Genomic DNA, 26,812 nt, shown 5'->3' on the forward strand with positions numbered 1-26,812 from the left:
TGTAGGTATCGTTTCAAATGTACATACAGCTAGCGTAAATAGCATGTTAGCATCGATTAGCATAGCATGTTAGCATCGATTAGCTGGCAGTCATGCCGTGACCAAATATGTCTGATTAGCACATAAGTCAACATCAACAAAACTCACCTTTGTGATTTCGTTGACTTAATCATTGCAAATGCATCTGCAGGTTATCCATACATCTCTGTGCCATGTTAGCATTGGCGGTCAAATGTGAAGACACTCTGGTACATTCAATGGGGGTCTGGCGGCAGATTTCTTGCCAGTGGTGCAACTTGAATCCCTCCCTGTTAGTGTTGTTACACCCTCCGACAACACACCGACGAGACATGATGTCTCCAAGGTTCCAAAAAATAGTCGAAAAAACGGAAAATAACAGAGCTGAGACCCGTGTGTGTAATGTGAAAATGAAAATGGCGGGTGTGTTACCTCGGTGACGTCACGTTCTGACGTCATCGCTAAAAGACCGATAAACAGAAAGGCGTTTAATTTGCCAAAAGTCACCCATTTAGAGTTCGGAAATCGGTTAAAAAAATACATGGCCTTTTTTCTGCAATATCAAGGTATATATTGACGCTTGCATAGGTCTGGTGATAATGTTCCCCTTTACGAACCACTGGACTAGACATATAAGATTTTATGGGATTTATCGATTAGGAGCGACGGATTGTCTGGTAAACGTATAGCATGTTCTATATGTTATAGTTATTTGAATGACTCTTACCATAATATGTTACGTTAACATACCAGGCACCTTCTCAGTTGGTTATTTATATAACGTACACTTATTCAGCCTGTTGTTCACTATTCTTTATTTCTTTTAAATTGCCTTTCAAATGTCTATTCTTGGTGTTGGGTTTTATCAAATAAATTTCCCCAAAAAAATGCGACTCATACTCCAGTGCGACTTATATATGTTTTTTTTTTTTCCGTCTTTATTACGCATTTTCGGCAGGTAGGACTTATACTCCGAAAAATACAGTATATAAATATAATTCACTTCACTTCATAAATAACCATGGTTGAAATTCAATTGGGGTGGTACCTCTGGATTGGCAGACCGGGGTGGTGGTTCCTCTCTTTAAGAAGGGGGACCGGAGGGTGTGTTCCAACTATCATGGGATCACACTCCTCAGCCTTCCCGGTAAGGTTTATTCAGGTGTACTGGAGAGGAGGCTACGCCGGATAGTCGAACCTCGGATCCAGGAGGAACAGTGTGGTTTTCGTCCTGGTCGTGAACCTGTGGACCAGCTCTATACTCTCGGCAGGGTTCTTGAGGGTGCATGGGAGTTTGCCCAACCAGTCTACATGTGCTTTGTGGACTTGGAGAAGGCATTCGACCGTGTCCCTCGGGAAGTCCTGTGGGGAGTGCTCAGAGAGTATGGGGTATCGGACTGTCTTATTGTGGCGGTCCGCTCCCTGTACGATCAGTGCCAGAGCTTGGTCCGCATTGCCGGCAGTAAGTCGAACACATTTCCAGTAAGGGTTGGACTCCGCCAAGGCTGTCCTTTGTCACCGATTCTGTTCATAACTTTTATGGACAGAATTTCTAGGCGCAGTCAAGGCGTTGAGGGGTTCCGGTTTGGTGACCGCAGGATTAGGTCTCTGCTTTTTGCAGATGATGTGGTCCTGATGGCTTCATCTGACCGGGATCTTCAGCTCTCACTGGATCGGTTTGCAGCTGAGTGTGAAGCGACCGGAATGAGAATCAGCACCTCCAAGTCCGAGTCCATGGTTCTCGCCCGGAAAAGGGTGGAATGCCATCTCCGGGTTGGGGAGGAGACCCTGCCCCAAATGGAGGAGTTCAAGTACCTAGGAGTCTTGTTCACGAGTCAGGGAAGAGTGGATCGTGAGATCGACAGGCGGATCGGTGCGGCGTCTTCAGTAATGTGGACGTTGTATCGCTCCGTTGTGGTGAAGAAGGAGCTGAGCCGGAAGGCAAAGCTCTCAATTTACCGGTCGATCTATGTTCCCATCTTCACCTATGGTCATGAGCTTTGGGTCATGACCGAAAGGATAAGATCACGGGTACAAGCGGCCGAAATGAGTTTCCTCCGCCGTGTGGCGGGGCTCTCCCTTAGAGATAGGGTGAGAAGCTCTGCCATCCGGGAGGAACTCAAAGTAAAGCCGCTGCTCCTCCACATCGAGAGGAGCCGGATGAGGTGGTTCGGGCATCTGGTCAGGATGCCACCCGAACGCCTCCCTAGGGAGGTGTTTAGGGCACGTCCAACCGGTAGGAGGCCACGGGGAAGACCCAGGACACGTTGGGAAGACTATGTCTCCCGGCTGGCCTGGGAACGCCTCGGGATCCCCCGGGAAGAGCTAGACGAAGTGGCTGGGGAAAGGGAAATCTGGACTTCCCTGCTTAGGCTGTTGCCCCCGCGACCCGACCTCGGATAAGCGGAAGAAGATGGATGGATGGATGGATGAAATTCAATTGAGGAATACACTCAAGCAGGGGTTTAATATATTAAACAACAGCTACTAGAACAATGTCCAACCTAACAAGCTCATTAAATGTTATATAAACAACTTATTTAAAATAAGAGATGCCTCTCAGTTTTACAGTAGATTCCAGCCGTCACCTGCATATCTAATTGAATTAAACGCTATCTCCTCTTCTCTGACTCGTCCCCGTAATCAGCGCGGTTGAAAGCCCTGTGACAGCGACATCCATGAAGCCCGTTCGCATAATTGATAACATCTTCTGACTTGACCTTTGGATTTTAAAGGTTGCGGCTAATTGCCGCACGCCCGGTAAAGAACACACCCCGCCTAATTTTTTAATTGCTGCCCGGCCATGCATTTTCACCGGCTGCGCGGGTGTAACAAAATCGGCGATGGTAATTATCATCCGTCAAAAGCAATTAGATGTGCCGTTTCCTGGCTTATGGCACGCAGGGTAGTGGAGCAAAAACATCGCTTTTGTGGCTCTGTGATTTACTTCATATAAAGCTGAAAAGACTGACAGTGCCACCTCTACAATTTCTTCTAATTCTCTGTTTTTGGGGGGCAATTATTCACATGCCGCAGAGCAAAGTAGACCCTTGAGAGGCCTTGGGCATCACTAAGCGCTGCTGTTGATGCGTCTACTCCAGCTTTTCAATAGTATCTTTTCCTGGGTAGCTAAGGCAACCGTGCACTGATAGAATGCGGGAATACTAATTTCTTTTTAAAAACACAACCTGGTGACACTCAACTCCACCCCCAGCTTTACACACTCCATTAGCAAAGGATAAAAACACAAGGCAGGATATGCCCCGTAAACAAAGACGGACAGAATATTTGATTTGATATACAAACCTTGTTTTCTTATGAGTCGGGAAATTGTGTTAGATGTAAATATAAACGGAATACTGTCAGGCTTGGACTTGGATTTGGTTGACTCCTTCGACGCAGAGGGATTACAGGACGAGGCAGGCGTGAATTAAGGTACATGTTTGTTTGTATTAATACTCAAAATGCAAAAAAAAGGCAAAACAAAAAGCGCGCTGGATGGCGGATACTAATCTATACTAAAACTTAAAACAAAAACAGCACAATGGCAATACTATCTACAAACAAACAAAAGATACTATCAAAGACATAAATACAAACAAAAACTTACTTGGCGAAAGTTAATGTTCCCAGACTGATGGACAGAAAGAAAATGACTTAAATAGTGGCCGTGATAATTAGGAACAGGTGCGGGACTGAGGGCATGGGCGTGACTAGGAGGGCAAGATGAAAAGCAATGAATTGTCATGGTAACAAAAACAAACCAGGAAGTGAAAAAACAGAACAAGAGTCCAGAAAACAAAACAAAACATGATCAAACATAAAACCAGATTTACAGACGTGACAAATACAATGATTTGCAAATCATTTTCAACCGATATCCAATTGAATATGCTACAACACGGGTGTCAAACTCAAATACAGAGTGGGCCAAACATTTAAACTGAACGAAGCTGCGGGCCAAGGTTGAACAAATTAACCTATTAATAGGGACCCAAATAAGTTTTGCATTGAATATGGCTTATATAACTTTTTTATAGTGACATGCAAAATCGAGTTTCAAATAATAATAATAATAATAATAATTAAAAAATATCAATGGCATATCAAATTAAATTTAAATAAAAATTGAATGCCTCTTTTCTATTTGCAGCCTTCTGGGGTGAATATCAAAATAAACTTTTCCCACAGACTGATAATAAATTTGAAAATAAAATAACAATAATGAATGATTCAATCATTCAAGTCTTGAAGTAAGGCTTCACGGTGGAAGAGGGGTTAGTGCGTCTGCCTCACAATACGAAGCTCCTGCAGTTCTGGGTTCAAATCCAGGCTCGGGATCTTTCTGTGTGGAGTTTGCATGTTCTCCTCGTGAATGCGTGGGTTCCCTCCGGGTACTCCGGCTTCCTCCCACTTCCAAAGACATGCACCTGGGGATGAGTTGATTGGCAACACTAAAATTGGCCCTAGTGTGTGAATGTGAGTGTGAATGTTGTCTGTCTATCTGTGTTGGCCCTGCGATGAGGTGGCGACTTGTCCAGGGTGTACCCTGCCTTCCCCACCCGATTATAGCTGAGATAGGCGCCAGCGACCCCAAAAGGGACTAAGCGGTAGAAAATGGATGGGATGGAAGTCTTGAAGTAGCAAAAGAAAGTGTATAAATAAAACTTTCATTATTGCTCAGTTTGCTACACAGATTTGCTTTAACACTGACTATGGAACAAGCAACGCTTATATAACTTAATAGTGCAAAATCAACTTTCAAAGAACAAACGAAAAAACATCAATGGTATATTAAATACAATTTAAATAAAACATTTAATGTCTTTTTATTATTTGCAGCCTTCTGAGGCTAATACATTTGAAAATTAAATAATGAGGGGTGTGGGACGGGGTTTGGTGGTAGCGGTGGGTGTTTATTGTAGCGAGTTAGTGCTGCAAGGGGTTCTGGGTATTTGTTCTGTTATGTTAATGTTGTGTTACGGTGTTTGTCATTCTTGCTTGGTGTGGGTTCACAGTGTGGCGCATATTTGTAACAGTGTTAAAGTTCTTTATACGGTCACCCTCAGTGTGACCTGCATGGCCGTTGACCAAGTATGCTTGCATTTACTTATGTGTGTGTACAAGCCGCATATATTATGTGACTGGACCGGCACACTGGTTGTATGGAGGAAAATTGGGCGTGACGACAGATTGTAGAGGACGCTAAAGATGCCCCCAATATTATTGTCCGGGTGGAAATCAGGAAAAATTTGGGAGAATTGTTTCCCCGGGAGATTTTCGGGGGAGCCACTGAACTTCTGGAGTCTCCTGGGAAAATCGGGTGGGTGGGCAAGTATGAGTACTAGCGGTGAATGCGGTGGGCCATCTCTAATGGTAATTTGATATTGCCTCAAGGGCCAAATGAAATTACACGGAAGAGTCGGGGCTGCATGGGATTCTGGGTATTTGTTTTCTTGTGTTTATGTTGTGTTACGGTGAAGATGTTCTCCCGAAATGTGTTTGTCATTCTTGTTTGGTGTGGGTTCACACTGTGGCGCATATTTGTAACAGTGTTAAAGTTGTTTGTACAGCCACCGTCTGTGTGACCTGTATGACTGTTGATCAACTAAGTCTTGCATTCACTATTGTATGTCTGCCAAAGCCTTATACAACATGCGTCTAAGTCGGCACGCTCTTTGTGTGGAGAATGAGCGAACGCGACGAAAGGTTGCAAAGGACGATAAAGGCAGTGCTCCCGCGGCACACAAACATCGGGACAATCCTTCGGGAGGGTCACCGAAAGTCTCTCGGTTAAACTGGGAAGTTTGACAAGTATGTTGTTAGGGCCGGATAGCCATCCAAAGAAGGTGAATCCACTTTGCACCAAGTTTCTGCATTCAGTGACCCTCAGGTAAAATGAGTTTGAGACCCCTGATCTTAACAATTCAGAGAAAATCTGTGGAACTGCGAGCATTGTCACTTCATTATAACTGGTTGATCGTAATAATTTTGGAAAAACTCTGTGGAATAAAGGTATTTTTCTGCAGAACTGTTTGCATCGTCACTTTATTAAAGGTGGTTGATCCTAATAATTTAGTCAAAATCTGTAAAATGATGATATTTTTCCGCAAAACATTAAATAAAAGTTTCTGTAAATACAGTTGTGATCAAAATTATTCAACCCCCACACAATTTTGGATTTTTAGCAAGTTGGACATTTATTCCGTATTTTGTTTATAGTCATATCAAATAAAGATGTGTCAAATAGACAAATGCAACTTAAATTCTAACACTGTATTTTACAAAATAGCAAAAAAAGGACATTTTTCCTAATATCTCATTGACAAAATGATTCAACCCCCTAGTTACATGCATCTTTAGTACTTAGTAGAACACCCTTTGGCAGTAATTACATCCTTCAAACGTCACAAGCTTCTTGCAACCATCTACAGGTATTTTAGCCCATTCTTCTTGGGCAAAGGCCTCCAGTTCATTCATATTCTTGGGCTTGCGTGCTGCAACTGCCTTCTTCAAGTCCCACCACAGGTTTTCTATAGGATTTAGGTCTGGCGACTGTGAAGGCCACTCCAGAGTCTTCCAGCCCTTCTTCTGCAACCACTCTGATGTTGATTTGGAGGTATGCTTGGGATCGTTGTCCTGTTGGAAGGTCCAACGTCTCCCAAGCCTCAGCTTCGTCACTGACTACATGACATTTGGGCTAATATATCCTGCTAGGAAATAGAATTCATAATGCCTTGAACGCGCTGGAGATTCCCGGTACCTGAGGCAGAGAAACAGCCCCAGAGCATGATTGACCCCCCCACCATGCTTAACAGTAGGCGAGGTGTTCTTCTCTTTGTAAGCTTCATTTTTCTCCTCCAGACATAACGTTGATTAATAGGCCCAAAGAGTTCCAGTTTTGTCTCATCATTCCATAGAACAGTTTCCCAAAACCTTTGGGGTTTATCCAGAGGATTTTTGGCATACTGGAGTCTATTTTTCTTGTGCCTGGTAGTCAGAAGTGGGGTACGCCTGGGAGTTCTGGCATGGAGGCCTTCATCTCGTAGTGCGCGCGTTATTGTCTGGGACGAAACCTGCGTTCCCCCCTCTGCAATGTCCTGTTGTAGTTCCTCAGCTGTTTCACCACTGTACACACACAGCATCCTCTTTCTACCACGCCCAGGTAGTGTTTCCACTGTGCCTTTAGCTTTAAACTTGCGAATTATGCTCCCAACTGTGTCTCTTGGAATGTATAATGTCTTTGCTATTATCTTATATCCATATCCTTTCTTATGAAGAGAAATTACCTCTTCTCTTGACTTCTTTGACCACTCCCTGGACTTCACCATGTTGCAAATACACCATTGACTATTTACAAGAAGCTGAGCGTCACAGTCTTTTTTCAATCAGTTTAATTGTTGCTCGTTATGGTTCTAATCACATCTACAGGTGTTTTCAACACCTGATTGAAAAAAAGATATTCAAATTCTGTTCTTAAGAGCTGCGATGAGGTGGCGACTTGTCCAGGGTGTAACCCCGCCTTCCGCCCGATTGTAGCTGAGATAGGCGCCAGCGCCCCCCGCGACTCCAAAAGGGAATAAGCGGTAGAAATGGATGGATGTTCTCAAGAGTTATGATCCTCAAGGGGTTGAATCATTTTGTCAATGAGATATTAAGAAAAATGTCCTTTTTTTGCTATTTTGTAAAATACAGTGTTACAATTTAAGTTGCATTTGTCTATTTGACACATCTTTATTTGATATGACTATAAACAAAATACGGAATAAATGTCCAACTTGCTAAAAATCCAAAATTGTGTGGGGGTTGAATAATTTTGATCACAACTGTATAATGTTTTTGATCCTTATTTGGTTTACAATGTTTGACTTTAATTTTATGGTTTTCGTTTGGCAGCCGTAGCTGCCAGTAGATGACCGTTTTTTACAGAATTTTTTTTTTTACAGTGTAACAGGCAACTTCTCAGTTAGTTATTTAAGCGTCATATAATGTGCACCTATTCAGTCTGTTGTTCACTATTCTTTAATTAATTTAATTGCCTTTCAAATGTATTTTTTGGTGTTGGGTTTTATTGAAATAAATTTCCTCCAAAAATGCGACTTATATATGTTTTTTTCCTTTTTTATAATGCATTTTTGGCAGGTGCGACTTTTACGCCGGAGCGACTTATACTCCGAAAAATGCGGTACTTATGTATTGTGATAGTATATTAAAAGAGGCTTTCTAATATTGCGTCAAAGAGTGACATCTTTGGGGGTAAATGTTAACAACAATATATTGTGAGTTACTGCACACTTCAGTGATTCAGACATTTCCATATAAATTACCACACACTTGCTTAACACCATATTTGACAATAAAGTTCCTTGAATCCTTGAAGTGAATGAACACTCCAGCTTTCAACTAGAGCCGAATGCCGCCACACAATGTTTTAAAATGCACAAGCTGTAAACATGCGTTTAACACAAGGTGTGAAGACCCACCGTGCACGTGCAGTTCCTGCAACCATCTGTCCAACCCTCGTCCTCTCGGTAGACCACCCCGTTGACGCTGCAGGTCCTCTCACAGTAGCAGCCGTCCAGCCCATTCATCTTCTCCTCCGCCCTGGACAGCTGCTCAGACCCCCCCCCCCACACACACACACACACACACACACAAGACAAGACAAAGAGCAGAAGTCAGCTTGTTGGATGTGAAAATTATTGATAAAAACACTTAATTAAACACAACTAAAGACTTTCAGTAATCGTCCAGATATGGCAAAAAGAAAGGATTAAATAACATTTGCGGCTTCTTCCTAATATTTTTCTGTAAACACGTGACATTCTTCAATGTGCTGCAAGCGTGTCAGGAACAAAGAGAGCGTTACGTGCTGTTTCCAATAATAACAACGTCAGATTTTAGGGTGAAGACAACCTTTGACTTTATGGACATAAATGTCATCCCTGGATGTTGGTTCCAGAACGTAATGAAATTCGCTGCAGGCATTCCCCCCGAATGAATAAAGGTGGCCTTGACCCCTGGCCTCTAATCAAATCGTGGCGTACAAGGTGTTTGGAAAACTTGACTCCAGGCGTCTGTTAAAATGAGGAAGTGTAATGAAATGGTTTATTTGTTTAAAGGGGAACGGGACTTTTGTAGTAATGTTGCCCATCGTTCACAATTATGTAAGACATGACATATTTCTTAGTGCATTCTAATAATTAAATTATCTCCCTTAAAGCGTAGTCAAAGGGAGCTCCACTATTGCACCCATGAAATCCGACAAATAACCATTCAAAAAGCACCAAGAATACTCCATTTACATTTTGTGTCTTGAATAATTACAAATAGTATTAGAGATATTGTTATTATGATCACGGGCCCAGAGAAGCCAGCAGCGTTTCTGGATGTTGTTGATAAATGGCTTTCGCTTTGCATAGTAGAGCTTTAACTTGCACTTACAGATGTAGCGACCAACTGTATTTACTGACAGTGGTTTTCTGAAGTGTTCCTGAGCCCATGTGGTGATATCCATTAGATATTGATGTCGGTTTTTGATACAGTGCCGCCTAAAGGGATCGTGGAGTTATTTTTCCAGATTCTCTGAACCTTTTGATAATATTACAGACTACTGTAGATGTTGAAATCCCTAAATTTCTTGCAATTGCACTTTCAGAAACGTTCTTAAACTGTTTGACTATTTGCTCACGCAGTTGTGGACAAAGGGGTGTACCTCGCCCCATCCTTGTTTGTGAAAGACTGAGCATTTTTTGGGAAGCTGTTTTTAAACCCAATCATGGCACCCAACTGTTCCCAATTAGCCTGCACACCTGTGGGATGTTCCAAATAAGTGTTTGATGTGCATTTCTCAACTTTCTCAGTATTTATTGCCACCTTTCCCAAATTCTTTGTCACATGCTGCCGGCATCAAATTCTAAAGTTAATGATTGTTTGCATTAAAAAAATGTTTATCAGTTTGAACATCAAATATGTTGTCTTTGTAGCATATTAAACTGAATATGGGTTGAAAATGATTTGCAAATCATTGTACTCCGTTTAATTTTACATCTAACCCAATTTCCCAAATCATATGGAAAAGGGGTTTGTATTTGTTTCAGGCATGTTTAAAGGCGAACGGGACTTTAGTTGTCAATTTTGCCCATTGTTCACAATCACGTAAGACATGACAGTTTTTCTTTTTAATGCATTCTAATAATTAAATGAACTTCCTTACAGCGGAGTCAAAGGGAGCTCCACTATTGCGCCCATGAAATCCGATAAATAACCATTCAAAAAGCACCAAGAATACTCCATTTACATTTGGTGACTTGAATATTAACAAGTATTAGTGATATTGTTATTATAAGCGCTAACGCAGATGAATTATTAATAGTGGCGACATGTTCACTTCCTGTGTGCCGATGTTTACATCATCAAGTGGTCTGCTGCCTCCTCGCTTCTCTGCTCCCTGTAAATTTATTCTAGATTATAAATCATGCCTCTCACCTGGAAAGTAGAAGGCTGAGAATATAATCCAACAAGCTGGGACCTTTTGACAGCCATATAGTATCTGGAACTGGCGAGGACGACACGAAAATGAAGTTTTCAGCTAAATGGGAATATAGAAACATTCTAGCTGTCTGCATCATTTTGACAGCAGACAATGTACAGTAAGTGATATTTTATTACGTTTTTAGGCTTTCATAAAGTGATGACGAAGAAAAAAAAGCGAATGTTGTGATGCATTTTTTTAAATATTGGGCAACATATGCTTAAAATTATCAAAATACATAATTATTAAATGTTATTATGAATGTATATACTTACATGATGCATTTTAAACTATAATAGAGGTGTTTGGATGTTGTTTTTGCGGCGACTATTAGGCTCTTGCTGTCAGGCTTGCCACAGACAGTTTGTTTGTGTTTTAGTTTTACCACTGTGTGTGTTTAGTATTTCCTGTTTTTAGTTCCTGTCAGCACTCTTATTTTGTTAGTTTCCTGCCTTTCTCCCTGAGTGCTGTTTTCCCCTCAGATGCGGCGGGTTGGCACCTGGCCACACCTGGTGTCAATCAGCCCACTCTATTTGAGTCTGTTTTTGTCCTCCAGTCAGGGGCTGGATTATTGTCTTGTCGATGTCGCTCTTGTCGCTCCTGTCGTGTCGTGTCGTGTCTTGTATTTGCAGCATAGCGGTAGGCTATATGCGTCAGATGTTTATAGCTTACTGTTTTTTGTAACCTGCTTCCAGTTTGTTTTGTACCACACGTTACGACTTCTGTTTTCCTGCTAGCTAACCACTAGCTTCAATGCTAGACCCTTTTTGTTTTTTGCTATGTTAAGGCTCTTTGTTATTTCTCTAGCTCTCTTAGTCTGTTATTCGCCTCGTGCGCGCTTTTAGTTGTACCCCTTTGGTTTGTTCTTATTCTAAAATCTTAATTAAATCATGTTTTCCTGTTCAATGCCTGCCTCCGTCTCTGCATATTGGGGTTCGTCACAAACTAACCCTGACACTTGCTTTTTATTTACTTCTTGCGCTCTTCCTAGTCACAAGACCACCACAGTCCAATCAGCTTTACATATCCATTTGAAAGCAGACATTGTACAGTAAGTGATGTTTTATTAAGTTTGTTTGCTTTCATAGAGTGATGACAAAGAAAAAATAGCAAATGTGATGCATTTTTTTAATTAATGCGCCACATTTGCTTAAAATGATAGAAGTACGTAATTATTAAATGTTAATATGAATGTTACTACATGACATATATACTTACAAAATGCATTTAAAACCATAATGGAGGTGTTTGTATGTTTTTTTTTAGGTGCTCTATGTAACACAGGTGTCAAATCCATACCTTTGCGGAGACTATAAGGCTCTTTTTATTTACTCTTTGCACTCTTCCTAGTCAAGTGACTGCCACGGTCCAATCAGCTCTGGTTATATGCCAGTAGCAGGAAGTGAATGGTATGGTCTTGCTTTCTATTACTCTTTGGGCGCTGTGCACGCATCCTAGTCACGTGACCGATACGGTCCAATTAGCTGTGCTTATAAGACGGTAGCAGGAAGTGGCCAGTAGACAGGATGTGAGGGGAGACTGATCGTATTTCTGCTTGAGGTAGGTTTTTATTCACGTTTTCACCCGAAATATTGTGCTAAAGGGATTTTAAACTAAATGCGTATTTGTTAACTTTATAAAGCTGAATACTAGCGTTGGATTTTTTGTCATTAAGCTGTGTGTGACTGTAAAAGCAGAGATGGTGAGTCCAAATTTATAAAAATAGCACCTCCAGCATTAATCTTTTGTGGAGAGGCGGAGCCGACGAGCCGACAGCGGGACAGGGCAAATGGTTGTCCTGACCAAGATGGCGGCCAGGAGGCGGGGCATGCAGCAGAGCGGAGAGGCGCGGCACGCCTGGAGCGACACTGCAGCCATCAGCGTCAGGTGCGTACACAACACACCCGCGCTCAATCATTACATCTTCTGCTGCAGCATAAAAAGGGAGAGGGAGGAGCAATCGTGGCAGAAGTAGGAGAGGAACAACCCGACAACAACGACCACGAGCGCGACGAGATCGACCGAGAGAAAGATGAGCCCCCGCAGCAGACGCAGCCCCGGGACACCGAAAGGCGCGCCGCGACGACCAGGAAGAGCTTGCAAGCCAGAAATTGGCAGACAGACTGGCAAGACCTGATGTTTGTTGAAAGAATAAACACGAATCAAACCTGCTATGATTCGTCCTGTATCGATCGGCACTGCACCCCACACGAGGACGGCTGGAAACCCGTCACATCTTTCTTCGATTGTTTCATTGCAACAGTCTTTGTGGCATATTCTCAATCGTCATTTTATGACCTAAACCAATGATAACTATTGTGTATTGAATGTACTTTTAAATGTGTTTCGATAATAAGCACATTTAGTGCGCTGACCGAATTGTATAAGTCATATTTACGCTGCTAATTGTTGTTTTAGCACTTTATTGCATATTGTGATTCTGACATGTATATGGATTTATATTGTACAATATTGAAGAAAGAAAGGGGGGCTTCACGGTGGCAGAGGGGTTAGTGCGTCTGCCTCACAATACAAAGGTCCTGCAGTCCTGGGTTCAAATCCAGGCTCGGGATCTTTCTGTGTGGAGTTAGCATGTCCTTCCCGTGAATGCGTGGGTTCCCTCCGGGTACTCCGGCTTCCTCCCACTTCCAAAGACATGCACCTGGGGATAGGTTGATTGGCAACACTAAATTGGCCCTAGTGTGTGAATGTGAGTGTGAATGTTTTTTGTCTATCTGTGTTGGCCCTGCGATGAGGTGGCGACTTGTCCAGGGTGTACCCCGCCTTCCGCCCGATTGTAGCTGAGATAGGCGCCAGCGCCCCCCGCGACCACAAAAGGGAATAAGCGGTAGAAAATGGATGGATGGAATATTGAAGAAAGACTCAGAACCTATTCTGAATACTTTATGATGCAATTAGTGTTATTTAATGAAGACATTTTGTGTACACATTGATTTATAAGGATGGTCTTGGTTCTTACAAAGGCCAGGCTTCTCTTTTTGATGGCGAGCTGAGGAAAAAAAGCATCTAGTCCAAGGATTGTTCTTGGAAGATTCTAGCCAGGAACCCCACTATTTGTTCTGTCTGGGCTGGTAGGAGGCTCTCTAGCCAACCCTCTACACATATTACCAGTAACTGGTAATATGTGTGGAGGCGGGATAGCTCGGTTGGTAGAGCGGCCGTGCCAGCAACTTGAGGGTTGCAGGTTCGATTAAATAGTCACTGCCGTTGTGTCCTTGGGGAAGACACTTTACCCACCTGTTCCCAGTGCCACCCACACTGGTTTAAATGTAACTTAGATATTGGGTTTCACTATGTAAAGCGCTTTGAGTCACTAGAGAAAAGCGCTATATAAATATAATTCACTTCACTTCACAACTGCAGCACATGGGACTGTACTGCCATCCTTTCTCCAAGAACTTTATTATCTGATCTGAGATTCAAACAAAACCCAGAAACACTAAATCAGGGGGCCACTGGATGCAGAGTCTAGTTGAGGCTGAGCCGCAAGAAAAGATTTCCTAAAAAAAATGTTGCATACTCCTCAGCATGGAATATATTTGTAATTAGCCGACGCATGGAGAATAATGTGTTCCGCAATGTGTGTCGTTCCGCTTCCCCCCTCTACAGCAACACGGCGGTTGGCGGATACTAGCCAGGAAAGTACCATGATAGCGAGCGCAAAAAAGTGACGGCTCCCGGAGTGTTATCCGGTGTCATATAGACATATATGTAGTGTTCATCGTGTGAGGCAATGCAAATTAAACAATGAAAAAAAAAAAACAATTTCAATTGGTCTCGGTTATAGGGGACTGTTACTACTGACGGACAGGTGTCGCAGTGTGACTGCAGCCAGGCACGTAAGAAAACCCTCGTCTTCATGGCAATGTCTCTGTCGCTTTCACTCACTTGCCGCTTTTCCACTAATGCAGTGGTAGGCAACCCAGAACGTTGAAAGAACCATTTAGGACCCAAATAACACAACATTGTCAAGCGCAATTCATATAAAACTTATGGGCACTAATTCTCTAATAAACGGTGCCAACCAAACTGCCATTCAAGCTCTGCCTTCTTTCTCCGAGTCGAAACTCTAGTCTTCTGTTCCTAGCCCATAACACCCCACATATATTGCATAGATTTGTAGCACGGATAGGTTACATCTACCGGCAGAATTTAACAGTTTCCATAGGATTCATTATAAGATAGTAGGGGTGTAATGGTACGTGTATTTATATTGAACCGTTTTGGTACGGGGGTTTTGGTTCGGTACGGGGGTGTACCAAACAAGTATCTAAGCTAAAGTATTAACAAGCTGCTTTGCTTCTTCTGCCTCTGTCTCAGCACCCAGCATTGTCCCACCCACACAACCATCTGATTGGTTACATATATAGCGGTAACAGCCAATCAGCAGTGCATAGTCAGAGCGCATGTAGTAAATGCTTCAGCGTCGAGCAGATAGGTGTTAAGCAGGTGAGCATAAGGCAGCGTACTCTCCCCAAATGATAATAAACACTTTCCAGTCAACTACTTAGGAACGCCGTGGCGCAGTGGGAAAGAGGCCGTGTGCAACCCGAGGGTCCCTGGTTCAATCCCCACCTAGTACCAAATTCGTCACGTCCGTTGTGTCCTGAGCAAGATACTTCATCCTTGCTCCTGAAGGGTTCTGGTGAGCGCCTTGCATGGCAGCTCCCTCCATCAGTGTGTGAATGTGTGTGTGAATGGGTAAATGTGGAAGTAGTGTCAAAGCGCTTTGCGTACCTTGAAGGTAGAAAAGCGCTATACAAGTACAACCCATTTATCATTTACCATTTACTACCAACATCACTATGAGCTCGTTGACTTTCTAGAAACTTAAACTGCAGCTCAGCTCGCTCGCAGGTCTGGCTTGAGGTGAAGGCTAATTAGCTTTTAGCATAACGTTAGCTCATTTTGCGGTGTGTGTGTGTGTGTGTGTGTGTGAGAGAGTGTGTGTGTGTGTTTGTGTGAGTGTGTGAGTGTGTGTGTGTGTGTGTGTGTGTGTGTGTGTGTGTGTGTGTGTGTGTGTGTGTGTGTGTGTGTGTGTGTGTGTGTGTGTGTGTGTTTTACGAACAGAAAAGTTTTGAATGGCAGGGTCCCTGCTATCACATGTTGATAAAAATATAACATTTACATAATAAAAATCAAGTACAGGCTTCCCAAATGCTGTGATAAATTAAGCATGATGAGTTGACTTAAAACTGTTTAATGTTGCACTTTTTATATGTAGAAGACTTTCTAGAAACTTAAATTGCAGCTCAGCTTGCTCGCAGTTCTGGCTTGAGGTGAAGGCTAATCAGCTTTTAACATAACGTTAGCTCGATTTGCGGTGTGTGTGTGTGTGTGTGTGTGTGTGTGTGTGTGTGTGTGTGTGTGTGTGTGTGTGTGTGTGTGTGTGTGTGCGTGTTTGTGTGTGTGTGTGTGTGTTTTACGGACAGAAAAGCTTTGAATGGCAGGGTCCCTGCTATCACATGTTGACAAAAATATAACATTTACATAATAAAAATCAACTATAGGCTTCCCAAATGCTGTGATAAATTAAGCATGATGAGTTGACTTGAAACTGTTTAATGTTGCCCTTTTTATATGTCGAAGAAAGGTTTTGTCATTTTAATTTAATCTGAGCAACAATTTGAGGCAGTTTAATGTTAAATAACGTGGGCAGAATTATCATAGTGTTCCAAATATTAAAAAGATAAAGCAAATGTTTACAAATTTGGTAAATAAATAACCCCAAAAATTTATATTTTGTTGTTTTCTTACTGTTCCAAAAATGAACCGAATCGTGACCTCTAAACCGACGTATGTGCCGAACTGAAATTTTTGTGTACCGTTTCACTCCTATAAGATAGCATTTATTTAATATTTAGAATCCATAAAAACAAAAATCCATCCGTCATCATGTCTTTTGTTAATAGGCAAAAGGGAAGTTCCCCTTTAACAAATTTACTAAAGGAACATTACATAGTTACACCTGCACTATCCAACATGGTCGAAAAAGAGTAGGAAGAAGCAGCTCTTATTTATTCCGACCCCTTCTCCATGTACCACTAGTTACTTAAATGTTATTTATAATGTAAATAAATACAAAAGACAATAAAATAAATGAAGATATTCACAATGAATGAATAAATAATGAGAGAATAATGCCTCCGGCCGCAGCTGTTGCCACAGAGGGAGCATTTGAGAATAGTAATCACTGTTGGAAGCAAAAACAAGCTGCCTTACCGAGCTTACTGTGCATTACCTTACTGGAGGTTTTAGCAAGGATGTCTTGCAGCTCCATGATTTTCTGCACCAGTCCGTGGAAATCGTTGCAAGTCGGGCATGCTGTACAATGAGAGACAATAGTCATGGGTTAAAGGGGAACATTATCACCAAACCTATGCAAGCGTCAATATATACCTTGATGTTGCAGAAAAAAGACCATGTATTTTTTTAACCGATTTCCGAACTCTAAATGGGTGAATTTTGGCAAATTAAACGCCTTTCTGTTTATCGCTCTGGAGGCGATGACGTCAGAACGTGACGTCACCGAGGTATAATACACCAGCCATTTTCATTTTCACATTGCAAACACCAGGTCTCAGCTCTGTTATTTTCCGTTTTTTCGACTATTTTTTGGAACCTTGGAGACATCATGCCTCGTTGGTGTGTTGTCGGAGGGTGTAACAACACTAACAGGGAGGCCTGCCGCCAGACCCCCATTGAATTTGCCAGAGTGTCTGCACATTTGACCGGCGATGCTAAGACAGACATGGCCCAGAGATGTATGGATAACCTGCAGATGCATTTGCAACGATTAAGTCAACGAAATCACAAAGGTGAGTTTTGTTGATGTTATTGACTTATGTGCTAATCAGACATATTTGGTCACGGCATGACTGCCAGCTAATCGCTGCTAAAATGCTACGCTAATCGATGCTAACATGCTATTTACGCTAGCTGTATGTACATTTGAAACTAGATACCCACATTTAATGAGAAACAAACACTTACTAATCGACGGATTTAAGTTGCTCCAGTGTCACAAGATGCGAAAGTCCTGATCGTTTGGTCCGCACATTTTACCGGCGATGCTAATAAGGCAGCCATGCTATGGGCCACTTCATTAGGTACACCCATGCTATGGCCGAATAGCGTCAATAGCTATTCGCTCAATAGCTTCAATTTCTTCTTCAATTTCGTTTTCGCTATCTGCCTCCATACTCCGACCGTCTGTTTCAATACATGCGTAATCTGTTGAATCGCTTAAGCCGCTGAAATCCGAGTCTGAATCCGAGCTAATGTCGCTATATCTTGCTGTGGTAACCGCCATGTTGTTTGTATTGGCAGCACTGTATGACGTCACAGGGAAATGGACAGTCGCATAGCAAATAGCTAAAATCAAGGACTTTAAAGCTTTTTTTAGGGGTATTCCGGGAGGTGTAAAATGTTGAAAAAAACTTCGAAAAATAAAACAAGCCACTGGGAACTGATTTTTATTGTTTTTAACCCTTTTGAAATTGTGATAATGTTCCCCTTTAAGCTTTTCAATCTGGCCCGCCGGACATTCCCAAATATTTTTTTTAGATCTTTAATATGGAAAGTCTAGCTGGCATTATGATGTGCAGTGATGTTTTCAAATGACCATAAGTCTTGAACTATACAACCTATGTCAATGGTTGGAATCTGCGCTTTTGCATGATATTTTAGTGACTAGTGTTGTCATGATACCAATATCATTTTGATACTTTTCGGTAATTTTGATATATTTCTAAACAAAGGAGACCAGAAAAATTTGCATTATTGGCTTTATTTTAACAAAAAAATCTTAGGTTGTTGCGGACCTGTACTTTTCAGAGGGGGTATGGTAACGAATATAATTCATTAGTATCGCGGTACTATACTAATACCCGTATACCGTACATTCCTACTAGTTACGAAGACATTTCCACAGAGTGTTTCCAGAGCGGCCAGCCTGAAATGTGGGTGTCAGAGACAGACGTGGAAGGAGATTTTTACAACAAAGCTTAGTGATGTATCACATATATCAGATTTTAGATGTTTTGTGTTTTTTTACCCTTCACGTTCATATTTCGCTGTGTTTGTTGCATTTTTGTTTCATTTGGCTTGATTGTAAAATATGTCGATTGAGATGGGGGGTGTGACGTTCATATGTTCTCAATATTCAGAGTTTTATCGTTCATAGAAAAAATAAATATTCCATTCCGTTTTTAAGGCAGTCTGTCATAACATTTTTAGCATTCAATCAGACTTTATTGTGAGGTTTTGTATTAGTTTTCCTAAAAATAGATATACCAGCCAACCCAGACATATTTTTTTCTCAAAATTTGGTCCCTGAGTCAAAATAATTGCCTTGGCCTGGTTTAGATAGACGACATAGATACTGTTCACAACTTTAGGGAACACAAAAGTCCAATTCAAGGCCCTTAAACAGACACTTTTTAATGACATCACCGAGGAAAGATCCCACTCACTTTGTACATTATTTATTAAAGGCCTACTGAAACCCACTACTACCGACCACGCAGTCTGATAGTTTATATATCAATGATGAAATATTAACATTGCAACACATGCCAATACGGCCGGTTTAGTTTACTAAAAGTGCAATTTTTAATTTCCGTCCCGGAATGATGACACGTGCGAGTGCCGTCACGGACTGTCAGGAAATATTAGCGCAGCACCATTTGCGGCTAAAAGTCGTCTCTTTTCATCGCGCAATTAAACAGTATTCTGGACATCTGTGTTGCTGAATCTTTTGCAATTTGTTCGATTAATAATGGAGAAGTCAAAGTAGAAAGATGGAGGTGGGAAGCTGTAGCCTTTAGCCACACAAACACACTGTGTTTCCTTGTTTAAAATTCCCGGAGGTGAAGCTTTAACATGGATCAGAGCGGTCAAGCGAACATGGATCCCGACCAATTGTCAACCAGCAGGTTTCGGCGAGAAAATTGTGGTAAAAAGTCGCCTCTTACCGGAGATCAGCGGAACTTCTGTCGTGCTGCTGCTGCCGTGACTAATTCCCTTAGAGACTGGGATCAAGACACCCGTGGACACACCCCTCCGACTATCAGGTACTATTTAATCTCACTAAAACACTAGCAACACAACAGAAAGATAAGGGATTTCCAAGAATTATCCTAGTAAATGTGTCTTATTTTTTATGTTTATTTTTTCTAGTCCTTTGCTATCAATATCCTCAACCACGAATCTTTCATCGCCGCTCAATTTAATGGGGAAATTGTCGTTTTCTCGGTCCGAATAGCTCTTTTTGTTGTAGGCTCCCATTTTAAACAATGTGAGGACATGAGGAGCCCTCACACGGGTGACGTCATCGTCTGCGACTTCCGGTAAAGGCAAACTTTTTATTAGCGACCAAACTTTATCGTCGATATTCTCTACTAAATCCTTTCAGCAAAAATATGGCAATATCGCGACATTATCAAGTATGACACATAGAATGGACCTGCTATCCCCATTTAAATAAGAAAATCTCATTTCAGTAGGCCTTTAAATCAACTGCCTGAGTAAGGACAGCTCTGTAAAAAAAATAGAAACCAGGCTTTGCAACACATCTTAACATAAAGACAGTCAGCTACAGACGAGCTTTAGTTTTGATCAGTTTTCTTATAATCAGCATATAGGCAAGGTAACCTAACGTGTTTGTCCTCCATTACCACTCATTAATGTTTCAACAAAATAAGAGTCTCGGAAAGCTGGCGCGCACAAGTGATGTGCACGCCAGCTTTCTGAGGGATCGCTTGTGCACGCCAGTTTTCCAAGACTCTGTATTTAGTTAGCGCAGGCAGCATGAAGCAGGGCTTTTATTGTGAAGATAGGAAATGTGCAGTCGGCCTTTAGAGTTTTGACGGAAGGTACGGCGCGAGAGTCTGTTGAAATAAAAAGTGTTTCTCGCCTTCCTCTCGGTCATATTTTCATAATAATGATCTTGCAGCAGCCAGCGTCATTTCACAAGACCCTCCGGTACCGTGAATGTCATTTAAGTGACGTCTTGGTGAAGATTGATGATCACTAATTTTTAGGTATATTTTTTTTTAAAGCCTGGCTGGAGATCGACTGACACACCCCCCGCGGTCGACTGGTAGCTCGCGATCGACGTAATGGGGACCCCTGACGTAGAGCATGGGTCCCCCAACTATCATTCTAAATATGGAAATTACATTTTCCCAAAGACAAAGTGACGTCACCAACTGCAGCGCAAGCAAGCTCCCGCTGTGACGTTTTACAGTCAATAAGTGCACGAGGGAGAAAATGTGGAAAATGTCGGTGGAACTGATTATTGATTAAGAGTGCAGAGTTTTTAAACAGCAGTGGACGGATGACTTGTTTTTGCTTGGTGCAAGGAAAAGGCCGTTTGCCTCATCGTCAAAAAGACAGCGGCGGTGTTCAAAGAATTTACCATGGCTGGCACTGTGAAACTCGTAATGCAATAGGCGTGCTTGCTGGGCAAAATGAGGAAAAGACAAGGTGGCTATGGTAATCTTTTGCTGCCTAGCAGAGTGCAACGCCACACCAAAAACAGAAGAACCTGTCATCTGTCCAGGCCAGCTTCAAGCAAGCTGGACTGATGGCAAGTTGGGGAAAGGCATTCATTGATGAGAAGTTTGTTGAGAAGTGAAAGTTTTTGTGGAGGAGGTGTGTCCGGACAAGGAAGATGTCCTGAACGTGGTGAATCTGTCCTCATCTACAGTTCACAGGCGAATTAACAATATGGGACATAATTAATCAGAGGTCGCCAAAGCCAAAGCAAGATCTACCCCTTCGTCAACTTTATTATATACATATATATATATATATATATATATATATATATATATATATATATATATATATATACTGTATATATATATACATATATATATATATATATATATACACATATACACATGTATATACAAACATATTTACATGTATCCATCCATCCATCCATTTTCTACCGCTTATTCCCTTTCGGGGTCGCGCCATACATATGTAAATGCATATGCATTTACATACAAATGCATACACATACATTAAAGTTAAAAAAGTTAAAGTACCAATGATTGTCACACACACACTAGGTGTGGCGAAATTATTCTCTGGATTTGACCCATCACCCTTGATCACCCCCTGGGAGGTGAGGGGAGCAGTGTGCAGCAGCAGTGGCCACGCTCGGGAATCATTTTTGGTGATTTAACCCTCAATTCCAACCCTTGATGCTGAGTGCTAAACAGGGAGTTATCCATCCATCCATCCATCATCTTCCGCTTATCCGAGGTCGGGTCGCGGGGGCAACAGCCTAAGCAGGGAAACCCAGACTTCCCTCTCCCCAGCCACTTCGTCTAGCTCTTCCCGGGGGATCCGGAGGCGTTCCCAGGCCAGCCGGGAGACATAGTCTTCCCAACGTGTCCTGGGTCTTCCCCGTGGCATCCTACCGGTTGGACGTGCCCTAAACACCTCCCTAGGGAGGCGTTCGGGTGGCATCCTGACCAGATGCCCGAACCACCTCATCTGGCTCCTCTCGATGTGAAGGAGCAGCGGCTTTACTTTGAGTTCCTCCCGGACGGCAGAGCATCTCACCCTATCTTTAAGGGAGAGCCCCGCCACACGGCGGAGGAAACTCATTTCGGCCGCTTGTACCCGTGATCTTATCCTTTCGGTCATGACCCTAAGCTCATGACCATAGGTAAGGATGGGTACGTAGATCGACCGGTAAATTGAGAGCTTTGCCTTCCGGCTCAGCTCCTTCTTCACCACAACGGATCGGTACAACGTCCGCATTACTGAAGACGCCGCACCGATCCGCCTGTCGATCTCACGATCCACTCTTCCCTCACTCGTGAACAAGACTCCTAGGTACTTGAACTCCTCCACTTGGTGCAGGGTCTCCTCCCCAACCCGGAGATGGCATTCCACCCTTTTCCGGGCGAGAACCATGGACTCGGACTTGGAGGTGCTGATTCTCATTCCGGTCGCTTCACACTCGGCTGCGAACCGATCCAGCGAGAGCTGATGATCCCGGTCAGATGAAGCCATCAGGACCACATCATCTGCAAAAAGCAGAGACCTAATCCTGCAGCCACCAAACCGGAACCCCTCAACGCCTTGACTGCGCCTAGAAATTCTGTCCATAAAAGTTATGAACAGAATCGGTGACAAAGGACAGGGAGGTAATGGATCCCAATTTTATAGTCTTTGGTATGACTCGGCCGGGGTTTGAACTCACGACCTACCGATCTCAGGGCGGACCCTCTACAGCAGGGGTCACCAACGCGGTGCCCACGGGCACCAGGTAGCCCGGAAAGACAAGATGAGTCGCCCGCTGGCCTGTTCTAAAAATAGCTCAAATGGCAGCACTTACCAGTGAGCTGCCTCTATTTTTGAAATTGTATTTATTTAGCAGCAAGCTGGTCTCGCTTTGCTAGACATTTTTAATTCTAAGAGAGACAAAACTCTAATAGAATTTGAAAATCCAAGAAAATATTTTAAAGACTTGGTCTTTACTTGTTTAATTTTTTTTACTTTACTTCTTATAACTTTTACAAAGTCAATTTTAGAGAAAGAAATACAACCTTAAAATGATTTTAGGATTTTTAAACACATTCCTTCTTCTTCTTTCCTGACAATTTAAATACATTTTCAAGTAAATTCAGTTTTTTATTGTAAAGAATAATAAATACATTTTAATTTAATTCTTCATTTTAGCTTCTGTTTCTTCGACGATTAATATTTGTGAAATATTTCTTCAAACTTATTATGAATACAATTCAAAACAATTATTCTGGCAAATCTAAAAAATCTGTCAAATTAAAATTTGAATCTTATTTCAAAGTCTTTTGAATTTCTTTAAAAAATGTTGTTCTGGAAAATCTGGAAGAAATAATGATTTGTCTTTGTTAGAATTATAGCTTGGTCCAATTTGTTATATATTCTAACAAAGTGCAGATTGGATTTAAACCTATTTAAAACATGTCATCAAAATTCTAAAAATAATCTTAATCAATAAAAATTACTAATGATGTTCCATAAATTATTTTTAAATTTTTTTTCAAAACGATTAGAATTAGCTAGTTTTTCTATTCTTCTTTTTTTGGTGGAATTTTGAATTTTTAAGAGTAGAAATGGCGCAGTGGGAGAGTGGCCGTGCGCAACCCGAGGGTCACTGGTTCAAATCCCACCTAGAACCAACCTCGTCACGTCCGTTGTGTCCTGAGCAAGACACTTCACCCTTGCTCCTGATGGGTGCTGGTTGGCGCCTTGCATGGCAGCTCCCTCCATCAGTGTGTGAATGTGTGTGTGAATGGGTAAATGTGGAAGTAGTGTCAAAGCGCTTTGAGTACCTTGAAGGTAGAAAAGCGCTATACAAGTACAACCCATTTATCATTTATTTAATTGAAGATAAACTATTTTTCAAAATTAAATTGTGCTTTTTTCTCCTCTTTTAAACCGTTCAATTAAGTTTTTTTTCATCATTTATTCTCTGCAAAAAACCTTCTGTAGAAAGAAATAAAATGTACGACGGAATGACATTTATCTGTTACTATATATATTTATTGTGATAAATCATTAAGATGATCAGTGTTTCCCCAAAGATAAATATAATGAATTATTAACAATAACATAGAGTTTTGGGCAGGGGGCTGGGCTGTAATATAAATATATATATATACATATACACACACATACATACACACACATACACACCTGTATATAAGTATATAAGTATATATATATATATATATATATATATATATATATATATATATATGTGTATACACATCCATTTTCTACCGCTTGTCCCTTTTGGGGTCGCTGGAGTCTATCTCAGCTGCATTCGAGCGGGAATGAGGACTCAGGTGCAGATGAGGGACGATTGACACAGGCTTTATTTCAGCAATTTCTCAAAACTCTCTTAAGACAGAGTGATTTAAAGAAAATGGCTACAAACTCTATACTTGATACACTAGAGTAACAAAAGAAACGTAGCACAGGGCAAAAAACAATAAACGGAAAATCACTCCATAGGGAGGAAAAAAGCAATAGCAACATTCTAGACGGATCAAATAACAAAAAAACAACAATCTATGACACAAAAGGAAACTCGCTCATGCAGAGGAGGAGACAAGAAGCTATAAACAGGAAGTACGCTATAAAGAGCTCAGAAAACTACAAACTAAAGCTCTCCAAGATGGGAACATTAATTTTTAGCCAATAAGATTTGCCTGAGCGGCTAGGATAAGAGACACAAAGAGTAACAATCGGTAGAAAATGGATTAGAAATGACATATCAAAATAACAATAATCCCAAAATATATATATCGTTTACTTTTGGCGATTCAGAATCGATTCTCTTTTTTTTTTAATCGATTTATTTATTTTTTTATTTTATTATTATTTTTTTAATCAATCCAACAAACCACTACAAAGCAATACCATAACAATACAATCCAATTCCAAAACCAAACCTGACCCAACAACACTCAGAACTGCAATAGACAGAGCAATTGAGAAGAGACACAAACACGACACAGAACAAACCAAAAGTAGTGGAACAAAAATGAATATTATCAACAACAGTATCAATATTAATTATAATTTCAGCATAGCAGTGATTAAAAATCCCTCATTGACATTATCATTACACATTTATAAAAATAATAAAAAAGAACAATAGTGTCACAGTGGCTTACACTTGCATCGCTTCTCATAAACTTCACAACACACTGTGTCCAATATTTTCACAAAGATAAAATAAATCATATTTTTGGTTCATTTAATAGTAAAACAAATGTACATTATTGCAATCAATTGATAAAACATTGTCCTTTACAATTATAAAAGCTTTTTTTTTTTTTTAAATCTACTACTCTGCTAGCATGTCAGCAGACTCGGGTAGATCCTGCTGAAATCCTATGTATTGAATGAATACAGAATCATTTTGAATCGTAAAAATATAATTTCTGAATTGAGAATCGAATCGAAAAAATCGATAAATTATCGAATCGTGACCCCAAGAATCGATATTGAATCGAATCGTGGGACACCCAAAGATTCACAGCCCTAATATATATATATATATATATATTTATATATATATATATATATATATATATATATATATATATATATACTATATATATAATCATATGTATGTATATATATATATATATATATATATATAAATATATAACATAATACATACATACATACATACATACATACATATATATACATACATTATATATATACTTATATAGATATTATATATATATATATATTTAATATATATTATAGTATATATATATATATAAATAATATATACTATATACTGTTTGCACAGTGAGGTCCACAAGTAATTGCACACCCTACAATTTTGCAAGTTCTCTCCACTTAGGAATTAGGGAGAGATCTGAAATGTTCATCATAGATGTATTTCCGCTGTTAGAGACTTATCTAAAAAGAAAAATCCGGATGTCACATGTTATTTATTTTTTTATAATTATTGTATTATACTGGGGTTTATAAGTATTTGTACACATGAGAATCAGCAAGAATTATGACTCTCATAGAGCTGTCAGTCTACCTTAAAAAGAAAGTCCACCTTAACCCCATAACTAAACACCCACCCACCACCCCTTTGAGCTTATTAAAGGTCACCTGTGCAGCCCACAGTCAGTCAAGGTCCAACTGGCTACCATGGGCAAGACCAAAGAGCTGTCAAAAGAGGCCAGAGACAAAATTGCAGAGCTCCACCAAAGCTGTAAAAGGCTATGGACAATCTGGAAGCAGCTTGGTGAGAAATAGATCAACTGTGTCACAAATTGTTAGAACATGGAAGAGGCTAAACATGACTGCTAACCTACCTCGGACTGGGTTTTCCATAAAAGTATCTCTCCCCGTGGGGCATCACTCATGAGAGAAGAGTGAGGAATCAGCCCAGAACTACACGGCATGAGCTGAAGAGAGCTGGGACCACTGTTTCCAAGGTGACTATCAGTTGAACACTCCGGCGTAGTGCTTTAAAATCATAAAGCTGCTTAAGTCAGCTCATGTCCAGGCACAGTCTGAAGTTTATCAATGGCCATCTGCATGATCAACAGGAGTCATGGGAGGAAAGTCATGTGGTCAAATGAGACCAAAAATATAACTTTTTGGTATAAACTCCACTCGTCGGTTTGGACCGAAAAAGAAGATGAGTATCATCCCAAGAACACCACTCCTACAGTGAAGCATGAGGGT

At 41.1% G+C, this 26,812-nt stretch overlaps 2 protein-coding genes across 2 annotated transcripts in view; one reads left to right on the forward strand and one right to left on the reverse strand.

Moving 5' to 3' along the window:
* LOC133562902 (protein kinase C-binding protein NELL2-like) overlaps positions 1-16,891 on the reverse strand; it is a 382,068-nt gene extending 365,177 nt beyond the window's left edge. The window contains exons 1-2 of the mRNA XM_061916727.1: positions 16,815-16,891; positions 8,502-8,630 (exon numbers count right to left, since the gene is read on the reverse strand). Of these exons, the coding sequence (XP_061772711.1) occupies positions 8,502-8,630; positions 16,815-16,853 (168 nt within the window). The 5' untranslated portion in view covers positions 16,854-16,891. The remainder of the gene's footprint in view (positions 1-8,501; positions 8,631-16,814) is intronic.
* A 9,378-nt stretch (positions 16,892-26,269) lies between these two features.
* Positions 26,270-26,812, forward strand: part of LOC133563738 (protein kinase C-binding protein NELL2-like) — a 142,336-nt gene continuing 141,793 nt past the window's right edge. The window contains exon 1 of the mRNA XM_061918036.1: positions 26,270-26,366. Within this exon, the coding sequence (XP_061774020.1) occupies positions 26,270-26,366 (97 nt within the window). The remainder of the gene's footprint in view (positions 26,367-26,812) is intronic.

Source organism: Nerophis ophidion, linkage group LG12 (assembly GCF_033978795.1).
Source record: "Nerophis ophidion isolate RoL-2023_Sa linkage group LG12, RoL_Noph_v1.0, whole genome shotgun sequence".
Classification (NCBI taxonomy): domain Eukaryota; kingdom Metazoa; phylum Chordata; class Actinopteri; order Syngnathiformes; family Syngnathidae; genus Nerophis; species Nerophis ophidion.